Source organism: Trichosurus vulpecula, chromosome 9 (assembly GCF_011100635.1).
Source record: "Trichosurus vulpecula isolate mTriVul1 chromosome 9, mTriVul1.pri, whole genome shotgun sequence".
Lineage (NCBI taxonomy): Eukaryota > Metazoa > Chordata > Mammalia > Diprotodontia > Phalangeridae > Trichosurus > Trichosurus vulpecula.
The window spans coordinates 71,772,923-71,795,800 of record NC_050581.1 but is presented as its reverse complement, the minus strand read 5'-3'; the positions used below and the strand labels follow the sequence as shown (position 1 = coordinate 71,795,800).

Below are 22,878 nucleotides of genomic sequence, written 5' to 3'. Positions count from 1 at the left end.
TGAGGTTTAAGTAATTTGTGAAGTCCTCAATCAGCAATATCAATTGCATCTCCTCTACTAAGTATGATTTTGCGTGGAGTAGGAAGAAAAAATAAATATTGTAATACCAGCAATAAACCTTTATGATACTGTTGCCTAAAGTCAGGCCATACACAGATTAGTTGGGCATAACATACACATTAAACCACAGAAAAACCCCTTTATTGGCAACTTACCAACAAGTTCAGATTGATAAATATTGTGTATCAGTTTCCACATCCTCTGGTTCATCTCTAAAGTGTTTTCTGGCCTTTACACTAGGCTCCTCAATAAACAAGGGCCTCAAATGGAGCAGTAAACAGTCATGATCAGCCATTTCCTATGGGGATGGAATTACTGAAACAGTGGAAGGTTATTAATTGGTACAGAAAAAGTAGAGGAAGAATGCAGATGAAGATAATAGTGGAGCTAACATGTAAAGCATTTTACAAACCTTAAAGTCCTATATAAATGCTGGCTGTTAGTATTGCATATTCTAAGCAGAAACAGGAATAAGCTAGTTTGTTTTGTTTTGGGAAAGGAAAGAGCACTGGAAAACTGGTGTGACTAACATGAGGAATCTCTGGAGGAAAGGAAAATGGAATTAGGTTGATCAAGATCTTGAAGAATGTTGTAGAGTCAGTGAAGTGACATAATAAAAACTGATCCTTCAGGAATACTATTCTAGGAGCACTTCCTGTGTAGGCAGTGAAAACTGAGTGGGGAAAGACCAACAGGAATATAAATTATTGCAGTAATCCAGGTGTGAGTTATTTAAGACTGATAGCTATGGAATTGGAGTAAAAAGCAGTCCTTTATGTTGACAGGTCTTGATTTTTTTAGATTAGATGAAAAAGGATTCAAAAAATGACCTCAAAGAGAGAGTTAACCTAGACTATAAGAATATGAATCAAAGAATTTTACTGTTGGTCATTAGAGATTATCTAGTCAAACCCCATTTTGCAGGTGAGGAAACAAGTATTGCGAAGTGACTTACTCAGTTACATAGCTAGCTAACTAGTATAATGGACTCAAATGTCCCAGGCCAGTACTCTGTTTTATACTATGTTGACTTGGCGTTTTGGTTGAGATGGGGAAGTAGCAAAAAAAAAATAAAAAGCTATAGAGGGATCACTTTATATTGAATTAATTGCAAAATTTTGATCTATATCTATCGTTATATGAGAGAACTACTTCTATGAACCATCAAGCCATAACCAAACCTAAGGGCAGGAATAAATTATTAAAGTAATGATAACTATTACAGATTCTGAGAGCAGAACTCAGTTTCTATCATTTATTTAGTTTTAGGTGTTTGGGATATTTTTTTTCACCCCATATTTGGAATATTCCTCTAGATAAACCTAGATTAGTAGGCTTTTTTTATTTTATCAGTTTAAAGAAAAAACAAGATTTTATCCTTTTGATTAAAAAAATTAAGTTATACTTACTTTCTCTCTCTTCTCTCTCCCTCACCTTTTTTCAGAGAACTCTGATCTAGAAGAAAAGAAATCTGAAGAGACTGTGGATGAGGAATCTGGACTAGTAGTTACTTTCTGTAAAAAAGGGATGGTGATGCCACATGCAAGATATGACTGTATGACACACCCCTTTGAGTATGTTTTTTCCCCTGGCAGCAATAGATAAGTGTTTTCTTAATGGAAAATACTTTTATTCTGACTGACTTTATGAATATCTTGTCTTCAAGTTAATTAAGGCATCGTATAAAGTATCATAAAGTTTATTCGCATTTACTTGTACACGTTAGTAGACCATTTCAATATGAAATGTCCCACTTAACTGACTCAAACTTATGTTTCAGAGTTTATTTATTTCAACTATTCTCAAATGAACCATTCAAATCGTAGCAAACGGTAAAATCTAATTGAGCTTGCCTTTCCTTTCTGGGTCAACTTTACTTTGGAGATATAAATCAAAACAGTTTAACTTATGGAGAATAGCAATTCCAGTGTGTTTAACTCAAAGCTACCTATTTCTTTTGTGATCTTTTTGTGTCATTTTTTTTTACTATTGTTATCTAACTTTCTAAATGAAAAAAGTGAAGCTTCTACTAATTGAATTTATCCTATTACATTTAGCTTCTAGGATCTATCCAAATTCATTTGTTATATCACATATAGCTTGAAATGCGTGAGCCATTAACTTTGTCCTAGGAATCTTTTATATAGAAATTGTCGTAATGAGATTTGTCTGCATAAATTCAAGCCTTCTTTAAAAGCCACACCCCTCAAGTGAGATCTCAGGAAAATCACAGTTTCTGAATTGGAAGAGACCTCAGTAGCCTCCTACAACATGCCAGATAAGTGATTAAGTGATCTAGCCTTTGCTTGAAAGACCCACAATGACAGGGAACATACTATCTTCCAAGGCAGCCTCTCCGACTTTGGGACAGCACTAATTACTAGGAAGGAGGTTTTTCCTGACATCATACCTAAAATCGTCTCTTTGCAACTTCTACCTATTGTTTCTTGTTCTACTCACTAAAGTTGAGTATAAGAAGTCTAATCCCTCTGTCACATAGACAGCCTTTAAAGTGCTTGAAGATAGCTACAATATAACTCCCTCTTTTCTTCCCTCCCAGTCTTCTCCTCTCTAGAGTACAAACAGCCTTCATATGTCATGGACTCAAGGGCCGTCACCATTCTGGTTGGCTGCCCCTGATTGTTCTCCAGCCTGTTGTTGTCTTTTATAAGCTGTGTTGTCTGAGATTGAACACAGTATTCCAGAGAAGGTCTGACCATAAAAGAGTATAGAACATGTCTACTCTGTCCCATTAAGCTCTGAGAATATCCCTCCTTACTCCTGGAAGTTCTGCCTCTTAATGAAATGAAAGATCATGTCATCATTTTTATCTATCATATATCGGCTCATTTTGAACTTGTAGTCCACTAAAATCCTTGAATCTTTTTCAGACAAACTACTGTCTAACTATCCCTTGTCTTGTACTCGTGAAGTTTTTTTTTTTAATCTAAGTGTAAAGTCTTGATGTTTTATCCCTATGCAGTTTTATTAGATTCAACCTAATGTGCTAGCCTGTCAAGATCTTTTGTGGATCACTATCTGTCTCCCAGATTTGGGTCTTCACAAATGTGAAAAAGAAGGTGTGTCTATTCTTTGATCCAAGTCATTAGTGAAAATATTAAATGCTGCCAGGTAGGAGGTCAAGCACAGACCCCTAAGGTACTCCATCAGAAAATATTAGTGCCTCCTCTTTGAGTCCGGCCTTCCAACTACTTCCATATGCACCTAATTACTCTCACCCACATCTTAAATATGAGATGTTTTATCAGATGTTCTGTTAAAATTGAGTTTAATCATTTCTTTAGTATATTCCCAGGAATCCAAGGCAAGCTCACTAAACTATAGTTTGCATGTTATGTTCATTCTTTGCTCTCTTTTGAAAATGGGGTAGTTGCTCTTCTCCAGTCCTGCAGAACCTTGCTGTTATTTATGATCTTTCACAAATCACTGATGGTGGCTTAGCATTCATATCTGCCAATTCTTAATGTTTTGTTTTTTTGGTGGGGGAGGGCAATTGGGGTTAAGTGACTTGCCCAAGGTCATACAGCTAGTAAGTGTGTCAAGTGTCTGAGTCTGGATTTGAACTCAGGTCCTCCTGACTCCGGGGCCAGTGCTCTACTCACTGCGCCACTTAGCTGCCCCAAAATCTGCCAGTTCTTTTGAGACCCAAGGTTGCAGTTGACCTGGACCTAAGTGACCTGAATTTATCAATGACAATTAGTTGTTCCATTACTATCTTATTACTTACTTCTTTTGAAAGGAAAAAATATGTAATTATCCATTGCAAAAAAGCTATTTATAATTATTGTGAAAAGAACATTTTTACATTTCAGTTCCAGTGAAGATGTTGATGTTTTATCATTGTTCTCTTTGCTTCCACTATCATTCTGTTAATAATCATAATTACAGACTATGGTTAGGTTTTATACATGCCAAATTTGGGATGAGTGGGGAGAGTATAACTTATTCAAATCAATATGGTGTATTTCTTGTATAACTTTTATCACTAACTCTGATTTTTATTTCAGACGAACAGAGAGTGAAACATGTATTCCTGTTAAGCAAAATTCAGATGTATGTGGTCAGTGCTACTGCTATGTTTGTGATAAACTAGCATCAGAGGTAAAGTGAGATTAAGTCAAATCAGGATTGAGGTGCTGAAAAAATAGAAATGACTGTTATACTTAGAGTATTCTATGTGATTAGACTTTTAGACGAGTTGTGGTGGGAAAACTTGATGATATGTCTCATAAAAGCTTTTATATAAATCCTCTATAAGGCTGTCTACCTAGATAAATCAGAATGGACTGCTGAAGCTTTTTCCTTATGATTTAAATAATATTTAGTCATTTGCACACTTTGAATAATTTAGTAAGCAATTTGTCCAAATACACATAAAATTTCTGAAATTTGGAGTAATTCTCCATGAAAAAAATAGCTCAGAATTAGCATTAAGTCATTTATGAAGGAGATTTAAAAGAAACTCTTCTGATAGCATGATTCACTTTCCCTTTCCTCAAATTATTACTAATCTTATTTTGGATTTTTGAGTTTATCAGAGACTTAAAGTTGGAGTGTAATCTGTAAATAAAAAGTGTTCCTATATCTATGGAAATATTACATAACTCTGTTTTTAAAAAGGTATTTCCTCTTACTATTTTTCTATATTTTATGTGGTTTCATTAACATAAGGTTTATGCATATTTAAATGAGGATCTAGTTGTTTCTTTTTTTTAATGGAGTAATCTTAGTTAACTTTTTTGCTTGACTTTGAGTCAGTGTGTACAGTTATCCCTTCCACATCACAACTTCCCCATCACAATTTCAATGTATCATGGATTGGCATAAGAAATGGGAATTTTGAGGGAGTTTTGTAGAAGCCACAGACAACATAGAAAAAGCTTAGCAACTTAGAAATGAATAAAATATACGTATAGTATTGTATATCAATCCAAATTTTAAAATAAGGTACTGTAAACATCCCATAAAAGAAAAAGGGAGAAAATCAGACTTCTTCTCTGGTACAAAGAGAGGGCCAAATTATTTTATACAGATTTTCCATTTCACAAGGGCACTGCACCCCTAACTCCCATGATGTAGAAGAGATAACTGTGTATCTTTTATCTTTAGAAGTGTATTTTAATTGGTCAAATCAGCCATCTTAATGAGGCCATGATTATAAGTTAGAACCTTCTGTGGGCCAGTTAATGCCTCTCTTTCATAGCTAAACTCTACCTGTCTTTTCATGAATACATCTCATAACATCCTTTTCCCCTCTAGCCTTGATGAATTTGTTTGATCATTCAATTTGATGAATTGAATTTGATTCCAGGGATGGCCTTTAAAACAACAAATTTTTTTAAAAAGTACATCATAATGAAAGAAAATAGAGTGAAAATGGAGACCCTTTTTCCAAAGATCTTAGAATATTCCTCAGGCCAAAACATGGAACATGATAAACCTTAGAATGAAATTCAGCTTCTGGCTTATGTAATGAAGGTGAAGGCAAAATCTGTCAACATACTTTACAGTAGCAGTGTTAAAGAAATTTTAAAACATTTACATACATACTCCAGTTAATATAGCTTCTAAGAAAGTTGTCCCAGGTCTGCAGGAAAACGCTGGGTTTTTTGCTGTCTTGAAGAGCTAAGTTTTGCAAAATATACAATGCTTTAGCACACTTGAGAAATGTTCTTCCTTTGAAACCCTATTCTGTCAGTTATATTGTTGGAAATGACTGGCTGGCAGATGGGAGCACTTCCCTGGATCCCTGTGTCAGGATTGCTACAACCCCACCACTCCCGAAGTACTAGTAGTTCTAGGACACTCACCTATTCCTGGCAATAGAGTATAAATGGATCAGTGCACTTGCATTATTATAATGGAAAAACTGTTCAGCACACTTGCCCTGTTAATGATTTTTATACCCCAAAATATGTTATTGTCTTTTGGAACTAAGGTATACCTGTCAAGATACTGTGTAACATATGAGGGATTTCTTGTTTTTGGAAGTTGAAGATATCGTTTTTTTAAAAACAGTGTCAGTATTGGACAACTTCTTCCTCTTGTCATTGCAACGCCCATAACAAAAGTAAATTTTGGAAGGATCAGCGAAATTTTACTTTGACTGGTGTTCTTGTCATTTTTAACCTGGAACCCACAGAGATAGACACAGATCTCCGTCATGGGGGTAAGCAATTGATATTTTTATGTTGCTTTAAAGTCATTACAGTCCTCTATTATCTGACTTAAAATAATTTTCTATGACTTTTTCTTCCTTCTGAATAAAAGACTTTTTTCCCCCCACCCTCCCATTTTATTTTAGGAGAGCTTCTGTTTAAATTTCTTCGAGAGCTTTCTGTACAATATAACAACTATCTTTCTGGAGAGATTGTTCTGGGTCTTCAGGACTGTGTCTGTCCCTCAAAACAGACAGCTGGCAAATGCAGTGTCTGCAGCCAACTTCAAAATGAGGTTATATATAGGTGGGTAAAGTATTAGTGATAGCAGTGTACTAAAATTTGAGGACCAGATCTGTCTCTTGTTAGTAGTGTGTACTTATCTTGTAGTGACCCAGTGGTACCCAAAGTAAAGACTGTGAAAAAACATTTTTTCTTTCTTCTTATGATCTTGAATGATACTTTGTATCCTAAGTATATTATATATTCCTTTCAGAGTTTTCCTTGGTGCATATTTTGTAGAATTCTAGAAACTCTTAAGAAAATGTAATGAATATTGGCATCTCCATATTATCATTGATATAATAACTCCCAGACAGTGTCTTTCTGTGACATTTTCGCAACTGGCTGGAGTATTTTAATGCTCACCTGAAATAAAGAAGAAAATAGAGTATCAATAGCAGTTACCTTGTTAAGAACATAAGATTTTTTAGAGTATGTATTAATATGGCAAGTCAAACCAGCTTTCCTGATAATTTTGTTCATAATCCAACAAAGCCCTCTGTTAACCTAGCACTGTAAGCACAATCTGGTTGATGCCTTACTGAATTGTTTTCTCTGAGAATTTTTGCTGTCTGCTTTTCAAAATTGTTTAAATTTAGAGTTAATTAGCTACTTTTATGGTAAAAGTCTAGCCAAGAGAATATGTAGACCATCCCAGTTTTTTTTTTTTCAGCAGTTGAGTTCCAGGAGAGATTTTAGATATGATGTGGTACCCAGAAATTAAGAATCCAATCCCATTCTGATGGATGATGACAGTCAGAGGAAAAGCATTACAGTTGTTTACCAGTTTAGATAGGACAGGCAAAGTCTTATTCAGGAAAACTAGGTGATAATTTTAGTAAAGGTGGCTTTCCTATTTTATTCCTTTGGATGTCTCCTAACTTTCAATTTTGTAGGAGATATTGAGAGAAGAAAATAACTTCTAACTTCATTGTCCAGATTTTATTAGCAGTAATACCCTGTCATTTTAGAAATATTGTCTCTTTAATCCTCAAAATTTTACAAAGTAGGTAGGACTGTTGCTAATCCCATTTGGGTTGAGAGCATTCATACTCAGAAGCTAAGAGATTGGTCTAGGATCATGTAGCTAATGAGTAGCAGTACTGAGAATGAGACTTGGCTCTTCTGTCTTCTAGTCCAGCCAACATTTTCACCTGCTATTTCTTATGCCTTTATAAACTCTGGGTTGAAACATATGTCTGATGTAGGATACCTCCTAAAACATGAGCTAGCAGAGAGGACAAGAACTTGACTATTCATCACAATAAATTTTTGAAAACTATTTTAGCTCTCTGTCTCCTGTACTGTCTGCCAACTATTTTCAAAGGGAAGTAGAAAATACTGACTTTAATTTTTAGAAGCCTAATATGACATGAAATTTTTCCTCCTTGACAACTGAGTTAAGTTTATGTATTTATTCATATGGATTATAGATTTACACATAAGCATGTATGTATATATATGTATATGTGGGTGTATGTATGTATGTGTATGGGGGGGCACAGGGTGAGTTGAAGATGAAGGGATGATATCTAAAAGAAATAAAATCAAATTAAGGGATGAGAGAGGAATATATTGAGAGAGGGAGAAAGGGAGAGATAGAATGGGGTAAATTATCTCGTATAAAAGTGGCAAGAAAAAGCAGTTCTGTAGGAAGAGAAGAGAAGGCAGGTGAGGGGGAATGAGTGAATCTTGCTCTCATCAGATTGACCTGAGGAGGGAATACCATACCCACTCAACCGCATATCTTACCCCACAGGAAAGAAGGAGGAAGAAGATAAAAAGGGGGGGATGATAGAAGGGAGGGCAGATGGGGAGGAGGTAATCAAAAACAAACACTTTCGAAAAGGGACAGGGTCAAGGGAGAAAATTGGATAAAGGGGGATAGGTTAGGAAGGAGCAAAATATAGTTAGTCTTTCACAGCATGAGTATTGTGGAAGGGTTATACATAATGATACGCATGTGGCCTATGTTGAATTGCTTGACTTCTTAGGGAGGGTGGGTGAGAAGGGAATAAGAGAGAGAATTTGGAACTCAAAGTCTTAGAAACAGATGTTCAAAAACAAAAAAAAAAAGTTTTTGCATGCAACTAGAAAATAAGATACACAGGCAATGGGGCATAGAAATTTATCTTGCCCTACAAGAAAGGAAGGGGAAAGGGGGTGGGAGGGGAGTGGGGTGACAGAAGGGAGGGCTGACTGGGGAACAGGGGAACCAGAATAGTTGCCATCTTGGAGTGGGGGGGAGGGTAGAAATGGGGAGAAAATTTGTAATTCAGACTCTTGTGAAAATCAATGCTGAAAACTAAATATACTAAATAAATTAAAGTTAAAAAATAAATAAATAAATAAGGGAAATTTAAAAAGAAAAAAAGGATTTACACATAAGCGAACCAACTGACCCAGCATCTGTGGCTCTCCTCAATCTTCAGGTTTTTTTTGACCAATTTTAATGGCGGTTGCCACGGATCCTGAAGATAAATCCAATTATCCTCATATCATCTTATAAAGGGAGTAATTTAAATATAAATTAATATAAATATAAAAATGCAATCAATTAAGCATATTCTTTTTTTCTTAGGTATTCAGATGTTTTCAATTTGGTATCTTCATTTATAAGTCGAGCAGAAAAAGAGAAGCCTAAAAGTGCTGCTGTTATGTTGTTGGGAGTGGCCAGGGAAATAGCACTTCACAAGGACCCTGCTCAGTATGTATCTAATTTTGCATGTTGGGATCCCTTCACTAGAATAGGGTATGACTGACTATCACCCTCTAAAATTTATGCTACCTAAACTCAAACTAGGCTTCAAGTGTGACTTGACAATCTTTTTATTCTACCATTTTTGACTATCTCATTCCCCATGCTGTTTCAAACCTTTTCTTTTCTTCCTCCAAACTATAGCTTCCCCTCCTCAGTACTCTGCGAAGAGAACTGAGGGCATCTAAAACCTCTAGTTTGTTCCTCAGAATGTCTCAAAATAATCCATTCTTTGTTTCCTTCTGGTTACAAAAGAAGCAGTACATCTATTCCTGATTGTTGTTTAATTTGTCCCTGTGCCCTTGGTCACATTCCTTCTTTCTAGGACTTTCTTCCATCAGCCATTTTCTTTTTGCATCTTCAGTCTCACCTTCTCTATCGATTTTTTTCCTATTTATGTCTATGTACATGCTTAGCTCTCCATGGTGCTAAGAAAGCTTTGACCCTTCTTTCCCTCCCAAGTACTGTCCCATCTTCTTAATTCTGCTGTTTACTGCTAAATTTGAAAAAGCTATCTATATCTGATGCCTGTACTTCCAGACTCCCCACTATTTCCTCAACCCCTTTTCACCATTCTCCAGAAACTGTTCTTTCAGAGATTAATGACATCTGCATTGCCAAATTATCTCTGTATATTTGACTCTGTTCATCATTCTAAGTATTCATTCTCTGACTCACCTTTTTAAAATTTTTTATTTTCATTCATTGTATCACCTTTTATTTTATTGATTCATTTCTCAGTATGTCCCTCCCCTACCTATGAGCCATCCCTGCCTTAAGTTGAGGCAGTCATCAAAACAACAAATCAACACCTGATTTATAGTGTTTGCCGATTTCCAAAGTATAAATTCTCTCACTAAATAATAATAACAATTCTGCACTCATAAGTCGATAGAAGCTGGCCTCAGCACATCCCTGCTTTCATAACCGTCTACTCTCCATTTACATTGTTGTAATCTTTGTGTCTTTTGTATTCCTGGTGCTGCTACTTGACTTTGTATAAATTTATATGATGCTTCTATGTGGTCACCACATTCATTATTTCTTATGGCACAGAAATACTTCATTTCCCTCATGCCATGGTTAGTTTAGCCATTTCCTTAATTGACAGACGTCTACTTTGTTTCAGTGTTTTTGCTGTTATAAAAAAATGCTGCTGTTTTGGTGATTATGGTACTTTTCTATCTTTCACCTTTCACCAGAGGAATATGCCTTTAATTTCTTTCATTGCTCTCATATGTTCTTAAAACTACGTAAAATAATTGTGGGGAGAGAAATCCTTACCTTAGTGTGAAAGCTTCTAGTGTTTCCCCATTTGAAATAATGCTAGCCTTGGGTTTTATGTATATTCCTTTTCTCATAAAAAAGATCCTTCTGGGGGGCACCAGGCACAGCGGATAGAACACCAGCCCTGGAGTCAGGAGGACATGAGTTCAAATCCAGCCTCAGACATTTGACACTTTGTTATCTGTGTGACCCTAGAAAAGGAACTTACCTCTGATTGCCTTGCACTGACCTCCCCTTCCGTCCCCCCCCCCCAAAAAAAACCAATCTTTCTACATCTATGCTTTTAAGTATTTTTTTAGCATAAATAAGTTGTATATGGATTGTTTAAGAACTTCTTCTTCAAAGAGCTAGCTTTTGTTTTTGTTGATCATTTCTGTAGTGTGAACAGCCATGCGATTGTGTGGATGGAGTAATGAAACACAAAAAGACAAAAGACATGGGGCCAGGCAAGTTGTATAGTTGGGCTATAGACTAATTTTAATGGAATTACTGACAGTATTTTATACAGGTTAATTTCTGAGTCATCCTGACTTCAAAGAAGAGTACAATAAAGCATTGGTTAAGTTTTTTACCTCCTTGTTCCTGGGAGTGAGACACTGTTTTTCCTCAAGGCTAACCAAATTGAGACATTTATGTTCTCTTGCATATAGATAACCAGACTGAAACATTTCTGTCATCTCCCATTTAGATAATCAGCTACGAAGGCGGGTTTTCTTTGCCATGTCTTCTTATTCTGAAACTGGCCTTTGCCGTGCATAGACTCATTCTCAATTGACCTTGCTGTGCAAAGATCTAAGAGACTACTTCGCAGAGGTCTAATGAGGCCTAAACAGGATATATCTGGCTCTCCGCATCCACCCCTTTTTTATTCTGTAATTTTAAGTGGCTTAAACATAGCATTCATTATCCTAAGGACACAAGGTAGAAAAAAATTATTATGACCAAACAAAGAATATAAGGTAGTATTTAGAAAATAGTCAAAAATACGTTATTAAATGAGTTAAATTTTTTGAAAATATTGATCATTGTTTTTGCTACCCCCTCTGAATCAATACCAGGAAGAGGGGCATTTCGCTATTTCAGTATTCCAGTCAATCCTCCCCCTTTTTCTTTTGTAGACACTTCACCATTATAGATACATCTGAATTCTTCCCCTTAACTATCCCCTTTTAAGTAAACATAGGAAGGACTGATAGATGCATTGACAAATCAAAGGAGGAAGTCCCCTTTATGAATATAGATACATAGACTCAAAAAGAAATACAAATGCAATTGTATCTTTAACATTCAAAAAGTCCTGCATAACAGCTGTCTGGCAAGGAACATCGTCAATGAAATCCTCTGGTCTTTGGTCTCTGTTCCAGCCATCTCCGGCACCACATCTCAGCATCTTCTTCTCTTCTTGTAGGAACCAGCTTTCTGTCCATACTCCTACAAAAGTGACAATTTTAACTTACCATTTCTAATTTTTATAACCCTGATCATCTTTACAAACTCAAAATTTGAACCATGGCCAATTTTTAAGAAATTCACATCAGAAGCCAGTGTATTACACTTTACATACATCCATTATTAATTTCCTCACTAGCAGGATGAGATGTCACTTAAGGAATTAATAGGCTTTTTCAGTAGATACACAAATACATTAGTCGATTTTTAACATGATGCATATGGAATCTTAACCTTTTAGTCATACCATGTTTCTTTGGTGGCATTTACAAAATAAGCCACAAACCATTCTTCTTGTTAGCATTATTAATTGCAACAAAACTTTAGACAAGGATGATATTAATCAAATAACAAAATAACATTCACACATTGCTTAAGGAACATTTACAAAGCGAGCCCTAAGTGGCTTGCATGCATTTATACCCTTGTTCATAAAGCTTTACTAAGTTGGTAAAAAAGTCCTTAAGTAACACTAATTTCAGAGTATTATAACAAAGTTTCTAGTTATTGCAGAATTCTTATATATCACAAAGTTTCTTAGTCAAAAAGGTGTTGTAATGGAATCTCACATTGGTAGCAGTAAGAAAGTGATCACAGGAAAAATTCTGCTCTTAGAATCCTTTTAAACAAAGAGAACATCTTAAGAGGAGTCTTAGGCAGGTTGTATAAATTTCTGCACATGTTCTAGTTTTAGGTAAAAATAAGATTAAATTGCCTAGTAAGATAACACAAAAGAGCTTATATCTTACACTAACTACTTGCTCTGATCACAGAAATTTGCTATAGAGGGAAAAAGCTCCCTTCTGTTTCATTTCTCTGTTAATACATTTGAAGACCTTACCCCATCCCCATTTTTTTCTGCCATTCCTCAGTGGTAGAAGGGCTTAGTTCTTGAAAGAAGCACTGTCAATTGGTGATAGTATTGCTGCGTCTTGAATCGTGGAGCCCAGTCCCACCCCTTTCCCTTTCTGTAATCACCATTAGTGAGGCTAAATTTACTGTCTTCCCCACACTTACTTTTTCATCAAGTCAGCCATGTGATTTTGCTACCAGAAATACTAATGCACTTTCAGGCTGCTTCAATAGAAGCAAAATGTCTGAAGGCAAATAATAGATGCACACACGCACACGCACACCTGCCTTGCACTGGTCAGACCACTTCTTGCACTTAGGAAAAACTTAGTTTAAAAAAAAAAACTATTAAAAAGAGGGTGTTCCCATAGTATAAGAAATAGTTGAGACGACTGTATGTAGCTTGTTTGTATATATTTGTTTGCTTGTTATCTCCCCTTTTAGATTATGAGCTCTTTGAGGACAGGGACTATCTTTTGCTCTTTTTGTATCTTCAGTACTTAGCACAATGCCTGGCACATAGAAGGTACTTAGTGTTTATTGATTGATCTGTTTAGAGAAAAGACTTATTGGGAAGAGATATTTTCTATTGGTTTTCAGATTTTTGAAGCCATATGGATAAGGAGTTTTACTTTTTCTGTGTAGCTCCATTGGACAGAATTAGGACTAGGGTTGAAAGTTAGAAGGAGGCACATTTGAATCCAGTGTGAGAAAAATTTCCTGGAAGCAGTCATCAAACAATGGAATATAATTTGGTGTAAATAGTTCTTTTCAAGAGTTCAAGTGTAGGGTTGGCTATTGTATAGAAGGATTTCCTTTGTTAAGTCAGAGGTTAGGCTAGATGAACATAATGACCCTTATAATTCTGAATCTACAAAGCTAGCGTTTTTGTCTTCCAATTTGTGTCTTTTAATTTCTCAGAAAACAAAAATGTTTGGACTATAATTTTTTTTCTGTTTCTTTATTTAATATTTTTTAGTTTTCAACGTTGATTTTCACAGTATTTTGAGTTACAAATTTTCTCCCCATTTCTACCTTCCCCCCACCCCACATATTCTGATTGCCCTTTTCCCCAATCTGCCCTCCCTTCTGTCACCCCACTCTTCCCGCGCCCCCTTATCCCCTTCCCCCTTACTTTCTTGTAGGGCAAGATAGATTTCTATATCCCATTGCTTGTATATCTTATTTCCCAGTTGCATGTAAAAAAACTTTTTTTTGAGCATTTTGTTTTTAGAACTTTGAGTTCCAAATTTTCTCCCTTCTTTCTCTCCACCCACCCTCCTTGAGAAGGCAAGCAATTCAACGTAGGCCACACATGTATTGTTATGCAAAACACATCCATAGCAATCATGTTGTGAAAGACTGACTATATTTCCCTCCATCCTTTCCTGTCCCCCTTTATTCAATTTTATCCCCTTGACCCTGGCCCTTTTCAAAAATGTTTGCTTTTCATTACCTCCTCCCTTCTACCATCCCCTCTCTCTTATCCCCTTCCCCCTTACTTGCCTGTAGGGTAAGAATTGAGTGTGTATGTTATTCCCTCCTTAAGTCTAATGAGAGCAAGATTCATTCATTCCCTTTAACCTGCCACCTCTTCCCTTCTAATAGAACTGCTTTTTCTTGCCACTTTTATGTGAGATAATTTATCCCATTCAATCTCTCCCTTTCTCCTCCCAATATATTTCTTTCTCACCCCTGAATTGTATTTACTTATTTATTTTTAGAGATCATTCCTTCATATTCAACTCACCCTGTGCCCTTTCTCTCTCTCTCTCTCTCTCTCTCTCTCTCTCTCTCTCTCTCTCTGTATATATATATATATATATATATATATATATATATATATATATGTATGTATGTATTTCCTTCAACTACCCTAGTACTGAGAAAGGTTTCATGCGTTACAAATATCATCTTTCCATGTAGGAATGTAAACGAAACAGTTCAACTTTCGTAAGTCCCTCATGATTTCTCTTTCCTGTTTACCTGTTCATGCTTCTCTTGATTCTTGTATTTGAAAGTCAAATTTTCTGTTCCACTCTGGTCTTTTCTTTTTCAAGAATGCTTGGAAGTCCTCTATTTTATTGAAAATCCATATTTTCTCCTGGAGCATTATACTCATTTTTGCTGGGTAGGTGATTCTTGGTTTTAATCCTAGCTCCTTTGACCTCTGAAATATCATATTCCAAGCCCTTCAATCCCTCAATGTAGAAGCTGCTAGATCTTGTGTTATTCTGATTGTGTTTCCACAATACTCAAATTGTTTCTTTCTGGCTGCTTGTAGTATTTTCTCCTTGACCTGGAAACTCTGGAATTTGGTGACAATATTCCTAGGAATTTTCTTTTTGGGATCTTTTTCAAGAGGTGATCAGTGGATTCTTTCACTTTCTATTTTACCTTTGGGTTTACAATCGCAGGGCAGTTCTCCTTGATAGTTTCTTGAAAGATGATATCTAGACTCTTTTTTTGATGGCTTTCAGGTACTCCAATAATTTTTAAATTATCTCTCCTGGATCTATTCTCCAGATCAGTGGTTTTTCCAATGAGATATTTTACATTGTTTTCCTTTTTCCATTCTTTTGGTGTTCTGTTTTATAATTTCTTGATTTCTCATAAAGTCACTAGTTTCCAGTCATTCTGTTCTGATTTTTAAGGTAGTATTTTCTTCAGTGGTCTTTTGGACGTCCTTTTCCATTTGGCTTATTCTGTCTTTTAAGGCATTCTTCTCCTCATTGGCTTTTTGGAGCTCTTTTGCCATTTGGGTTAGTCTATTTTTTAAGGTGTTATTTTCTTCAGTATTTTTTGGGGTCTCCTTTAACAAGTCATTGACTTGTCTTTCATGATTTTCTTGCATCACTCTCATTTCTCTTCCCAGTTTTTCCTTTACTTCTCTTACTTGCCTTTCCAAATCCTTTTTGAGCTCCTCCATGGCCTGAGACCAATTCATATTCTTCTTGGAGGCTTTTGATGTGAGTTATTTGACTTTGTTGACTTCTGGTTTTGATCTTCTTTGTCACCAAAAAAAGATTCAGTAGTCTGAGTCATTCACTGCCTGGCCATGTTCCTAGCCAACTACTTGACCCTTGAGTTTTTTGTCAGGGTATGACTGCCTTCAGAATGATGAGTGCTTTGTCCCAAGCTTCGGTGCATTGCGCTGCTGTTTTCAGAACTACTTCTACGTGGCAAGCTCTGCCCCACCGGTGCTCCTCCTCCTCCAAGAACCGCCAACCAGGACCAGGTCCCAGATCCAAGCAGGGCAAAGCAAGAGAACCCTGCCTCTGGGCCAACAAAGTGCCACCCTGCACTCTCACTCTGATCCAGTGCTTGATCCCTCCCACTGGACCTGGGGCCAGAAGCGACCACAGCTAGAGCTGTGGAAGCAGCTGCAGGAGCTTCCTGCTGCTGCAGCCACCGTGCTGCACCACTTTCGCCACCCCTGGGGCTGGGGCCAACCGCGCACTTTTCTCTCCCTGCTACAGCAGTTTTCCTACTGACCTGCTAAGTTGTGTTTAGCATTTGTGGGTTGATAAGTCTGGTAACTGCTACAGCTCAGTGATTCAGGGCCCTGCAGCCTGCTCTGCCCAGTCTCCTCAATGCCTTGTTTGTCCTGGCACAGCCCATGCTGGGCTGTGCTCCGCTCCCAGCATGGTACAATAGACCCTTCCCAGCGACCATCCAGGCCATCTTGGGCTGGAGACCTGCTTCTCTCTGTTATTTTGTGGGTTCTGTAGCTCTAGAATTTGTTCAGAGCCATTTTTTACAGGTGTTTGGAGGGATTTGGGGAAGAGCCTAAGCCAATCCCTACTTTCCTGCTGCCGTCTTGGCTTTGCCCCTGATTGGACATTTTAATGCATGTTTAGTTGGACTGAACCATTATTTTAGAGGAACCAAATACATGAGCCCAATTATCCATTGTAACCAAGAAAATTTTTTTTTTTTTTCAGAGATCTTGCCCACCAAAAAATTATTAATAATTTGACACCATTTTTTTCTAAACCTAAACATAGCTAGTTGGATAGAAATATCTAACAAAGTAATGCCATATCATGCTTTGGATAAATGTTTGACCATTCAAGTCTAGTTTTCTGGTCTAGCCTTAGTTTTCCTTGAGAGTTAACAAGTCTTCAAATAATTGGCGAATTGGAAATTGGAAATATTCCCCTTCTTGTCAGGTAAATCTCAGCCCTTAGAATCTTGCTTCCAGTCCTGATATTTGTGGTTTTAAAAGTTGCTCACTCCAAGATCACCAAAGACGTCTTAATTACTAAATCTGAAGGCCTTTGCTCAGTCCACATTCTTCTTGACCTCTCCAAGCATAAAGAGGTAGCTTTTCCTCCTCAACATGAACATTTGATCCATCCCCCTACCATCTTCACCAACAAATTGTCTCCTCTCTCATCTCCACTTCCTCTCTAATTTCAGTGTCACCCTAGCTACTGGCTCTTTCTGTCTACAAAGCCCATGTCTGTCTCATCCTTGATAAAACCTTCATTTGATCTGATTGTTCCTGCTAGTTACCATTCTATTATCTCCTCCCCTTCTTGGATAAATTCCTTCAGAAAACCATCTACACTCGTTGCTTCACTCCTCTCACTAGCTTTTAAGCCTTCTGTTTTCTGGCTTCCAACCTCATCATTCAATTGAAATTCCCCTCTCCAATATTGCTAATGATCTCTTGGTCTTTTCTCTACCTTCATGCTTCATAGCTTCTCTCTCTAGGTTTCTGTGACACTGCTCTTTTTCAGTGTCCTTTGCTGGAGCTTCATTTTTGTTACATCTGTGGTTATCCCCCCAGAGGTTTCTCTTGGACCCTCATTTCACTGTATATTGTTTATTTAGCTTTATCTCACAAACTCTCAATGGGTTGTTACCTTCTCTGTGCAGTAATTTCCAAATCCAACCCTAGTCTCTGCTGAGCTAGGTCACAAATCTCCAATTGCCTCTGGGACCTCTTAAACTAGATGTCTCATGGGCATTTCCAGACTCATCATGTCTAAAACAGAACTCATTTCTAATGCTTGTTGAGTTGAATTTTAAGATCTAGGAAATTAAAAATCACATTAAAAAGTAGACCCAGGGTCATTGATGCCTTTCTCACATGACTGCTTCCCTCTGCAGTATTTATTGTCAAGGTATGAAAACTAGAGTGAGGCTTCATTGGGGCAGCTCTGGGTCCGAGTTGGCTCTCTAGTCTGGCCAGAGCATAGAGCCTGAGGTCCAGATAAAGAGCTGTAAGAGTTCAAGATTAGTAGCCCCTGGAGAGTAGTTCATTTTCATTGAGAAGACATAGGCATCACGTGATTTTATTGGAATGTAGAGGAAAAGAGCATTGAGCTTGTCAAAGGCATGGATCAACACTCTTGGCCCAGCACTGTATAACCCCAGATAAATCATCTCACCTCTGTGAACCTCAGTGAGGACAGTAATTGACCTACTTCACAGGTTTTTGTGAAAATATTTTATAAAGTGCTATATCAATATAAGCTGCTAGTGTCTTCATGACCTAGTCATGATCAAATATTAAGGTTTGTGCATGACACTGTTGAACATTGTTTAAAAGAAATTAGACTTGATCTGTGTACATTTGGGTGATGTTTAATATAGACTGTCTATGGTCCATGCTTCGATCATGATTACAATTAGACAAATACTCACAGCAGTTATGTTGTGAATAAGCAGAAGTGAGTGCCTGGAGGTACTGAGTGAAAAGGGGTTTCTGGTAGAGTTGAGAAAATTCAGGCTGTGCTGGGTCCTTCAACTTTCTGATACTCAGTAAAATCCCTTCATTATAATGACATTAACTTAATCTATGGATATTGCTTTTTAAGTCAACATGATTAACCCACTTTTCATGTTTGGTTTAGGTCCTGGCAAAATCTTGGACCATCTGAGTCTTTGAAATTAGCTGTACCTTTTCTTATGTCAAGGTAAGTTAGTTATTCTAATGTAGGAATAAAAGACATAGTCTCACTGTTCCTAGCAATTCCTTGTTTTAAACTATCCAAGTTCCCCAACATTCTTTCTGATGCTTGAGTTAATTTTAAGACCACAGCAATATTTAGCTTTTGGTTTAATTTTGAAGATAGTGCTCCTGATTACAAATGATTATTTAAAAAGTAATATGTGGGTCAAAAGACCACTGACTCAAGTAAAAACAAAACAGGTGTCTCGGTTTCTCAAGGCAGAAAAAAAACCAGTAGCTTTATTTGATCAAGTCTCAAGAATTGGGCATCTTTCACTACCAGGGTGGAGATAGTAGTGAAGAGAGGCAAGGGGGGATAAGGCAAGCAGGGTGATATATACCCTTGTACAAACAATTCTAAGAAATCCCACCCCAGAGGCTGGATCCCCGTCCCCATTTGCGGAGACGAGTGGCCTCACAATGTAACCAGGAATAAGATTTTACCCAATACAAGCACAGAAACTACAGAAGTACCTTATAGGGAAACTTTAATGCTAAGATGGCTGTTTGTAAGTAGGCTAGGGGAGTGGGAGAGGGGAATATCATCTGGTTTCCCTGAAATCATGTGATTTACAGGAAAATGAAACTTAGGCCTGGTGAGGTTCACATCCTAACTAAATTTGTACTATCTCTATTTGAATATTGCCTTGCATGAGTTATTCATAGGGAAGCTTTCACAATCTTGTATTCTATTCACAGCTGAGGTGACATCTATAAATCTAAAGAAGAGGGGGGAGAAAGACATTCCTAAAGGCTAAATAATCAGATTCTCACAGACTCAAATTTATCCCATTTCCCTTTTCTCTAAATATTGATTCTCAAACATTTTAGAGGTAAATACATATATACGTATTCCCTGTGAAGTCTTCACACTTTATTCTCTCACTACCTCACACAGTTATACTTTTAGAGATCTGTTGCAACTAAAATTTTCATTTTAATTGTTCAGCTGAGATTCTGTTTACTTCAAAATTTTGAATGGATATTTATCTAATCACTCATAAGATAAAAAGTATGTTATTACCCATTTATTCACATAAGCATACTCTTGATAATTACATTCTAAAAGCAAGACTATAGCAACATTTTCCAGTTACAAGAAACATTTGTTAATTTTAAGTTTAAAAGAGGCAGAGTTTGGGCCTTGGTTAGCTTTTTCCTTAATTTCCCCTTATAGCTAACTGCTCTGCCATGTCCCATATGTGTGTGTATTTTTCATATCCAACCACCGCAGTCTTTAGCTTTATTTCTTCCAGTCCAAATCACTTATTATCTGGACTAAGGAATTTTTCCTAAGCTTATCTTACTCTGTGCGTCAGAGACCACTACTCACATTAAAAATAGACACCATTCTTGAGAGAAGGCAAAAAGGAATTTTATGGCTTTCTCATGAGAAAGGATGCCCCCCAAGCAGGGGCGCTTTAATTATGTTTTACATTTATTCGGTCTGAATAAATGGGCACGTCCCCTGAACAGAGTACAGGAGAGTACAAAGGACTCAGATGGATGCCCGTCCTTTTATTGGCTTTCCCTTTGAATCTCCTGCCAGACTCTTCATTGGCCAGATACAATCACCTGACTGCCTACATCATGCCGTCCTCAAATGGCTTGGTTAAGCATGCGTACAAGCCTCTGACCTTTCACCCAACCGACCTGAGGCCTGATTTCTGCTAGATCAGACCTCTGATTGGAAGTAGTTCCAATCAGTCACCTGACTTACATTCTGCTAAAGCTGGGTTGGGGGAGGAAGAGAGGGACACCTTCAATTCTGTGGAAACAAAACTCTTCCCCCCCCATCTCTTACATTACCAAATAGCTTTCCATTTCCTTTTCCATCCCTCCATTTCTCTGATATGCTTCCTTTCCAATAGAATTAGCAGCTTTTCTTAGAGAAAATAGCATATTACATAATTTTTCTAAAAGAATATAGAAGCAGTGTTTTGTTATCAAAGCCATTCATTTCAAATAAAATTAAAACTTGAAATTTATGTCCATATGCATCCCTACATGAAAACTATAATTATGAAATTTTAGAATTTGATACCTTTTGTGTTTAATTCACTTCATATTCAGATATATCCTTCCTTCCGAAGCCCTTGCAACAAAGAATGAAAAAGAGAAGGGGGCAGGGGGCAGTTCAACGAGGTGAAACAGTTTACCAACTGAGGCTAACCATTTTTGCAGCAATGTTCCACCTCTCTAACCTCCCACCTCTGCAAAGAAAGAAAGGAGATGCGTTTAGCATTAGTTCATAGAAATCTTTCCCTGCTTCTCTGTGTTCTTTATTATGTATAACTAAAAATTCTTCTAAAATATTTTGTAATTATTGATACCTCATTAACAATAGTTTATAGCTTTACTCTTTATGATTTATGTGTATTACCTATGGATGTTAAATGACATGTTCATTGAAGAAATAACCTAATTTTTCTTAGCTCCTTTTCACTTCTAGCTAGAGGCTATGATATAGGATAACTATAGAAAATCTTCCTTAATTTGTGGTTTTGTGAGCAATTCAAGGTTTGTTAAGTGGGCTGCTGCCAACCCATGTAATTATATTATAGACCCAAAATCATCTCTCTTGATGCTTTGTACTTTGATCTCTGACTTATTCAGTCAAGTAATTCTAGCTGCATTGAGGCTCTAGACCATAATCTCCCTCATTAACACCCTTGTGCTCTAGCTTAATGGAGAAAGGGCTTATTTCTGTTCTGAAAAGTCATCACCTCTAGGGAGGCAGAGTTCCCTATTCAATTAAGAATACTTGCTCATTCCTCCTTTCCTAAAAGCTTTCTTTTTATACTTAAACATATACTTAGAGAAGTAATCATATTCCTTGCTGCTTCTTCCTAGCTTCATAAAATAATTTCTTTCTTAAATCTAGGATTACCAAAAACCTCCAGAGGATGCTTGTGCTCAGTGACTTTCCCAAACAACTTTATGAAAAATTCATTAGCTTTTTCCAAACTATTCCTCTTCCACCATACTGTTTTAAGTTCACAAATTGGTAAGTATGTTGTTCGAGTTGTAAATGTTTATATCTCATAATTTGGGAGTGCTGAAAAAATGGCTAAGTGAAAATTAGTGTCTGGAAGTTCAGAGTTCAAATTCTGCCTTCAACACTTCCTATCTCTGTGACCCTGGACAAGTCACAAGCCTCTTTTCTCATCTGTAAAATGGTGACAGTAATTGCACCTATATAATAAGATTGTTGTGAAAAATTGCATGAGATTGTGTAAAGTGCTTTGTAAATATTAAAGTACTATTTGCATGTGGGTTATGATGATTTAATAATATTTCATTAGCAGGTACAAGAGGTCTATGAGTTAGAACAGGGCTGTCCAACCTTAGGGTTTTTTTAAAACTAGACAACATATTTTGATTTGCCATTTTAGTGAGAGCTCTGCCGGTAGCTCAGCTTCATTTACTAAAGCATTTATGTAAATTTCTATGCTTGTAGGCCACTGCAGAAATCACACTGGGGGGTAGGGCTGCATTTTGGGCAGCCCTGCCCTAAAACACTGAGATTAAATGTAATACATACTAAAAATAGCATCTGTGTTCTTTACGTCTGTTTCCACAACCTGAATCTCCCCAGTGAAATATTTTAGATAGTCCAAGATCTAATCCTTCATCCAGTGTATGTTCTCTACAAAGACAATCCAACTTTATACCTCTGGCATTCTGTATACCTTTCAACCTCTGATCTCCAGAGGGTGTTGAGATCTTCCAGGTCCCTCCTCAGATCTACCATTCCTTACTCAAATAACTCCTGTGACCCCTGGTGGTTCCAAATACAGTGGCTGCTGCTATTCATTGAACTGGAAATCAAGCAAAGCTAACAGGTGGGGAACAGGAGCAGATGAAAATGTTCATGAATGCAGGCGATGGACAAGAGAAATAGGGCTGAAAAGTATGCTATGGAAGGTCTGGCTTGTTCTTATTTTTTTCTTTATAAGTCTTATTTTCCCTACCATATGCGTTACATTGATATATATTTCTTTAAATTTATTTTTCCTACTTCTTTGAAAACTAACTATCCATGTATA

General features: G+C 36.9%; 1 protein-coding gene across 3 annotated transcripts in view; it reads left to right on the top strand.

Moving 5' to 3' along the window:
* Positions 1–22,878, top strand: part of LOC118830525 — a 70,317-nt gene that overhangs the window by 14,455 nt on the left and 32,984 nt on the right. For all 3 annotated transcript variants that reach the window (XM_036737375.1, XM_036737377.1, XM_036737376.1), the window contains 7 exons: positions 1,505–1,634; positions 4,089–4,182; positions 6,100–6,250; positions 6,386–6,545; positions 9,103–9,228; positions 18,732–18,794; positions 21,714–21,836. In XM_036737375.1, coding sequence (XP_036593270.1) covers positions 1,505–1,634; positions 4,089–4,182; positions 6,100–6,250; positions 6,386–6,545; positions 9,103–9,228; positions 18,732–18,794; positions 21,714–21,836 — 847 coding nt within the window. The remainder of the gene's footprint in view (positions 1–1,504; positions 1,635–4,088; positions 4,183–6,099; positions 6,251–6,385; positions 6,546–9,102; positions 9,229–18,731; positions 18,795–21,713; positions 21,837–22,878) is intronic.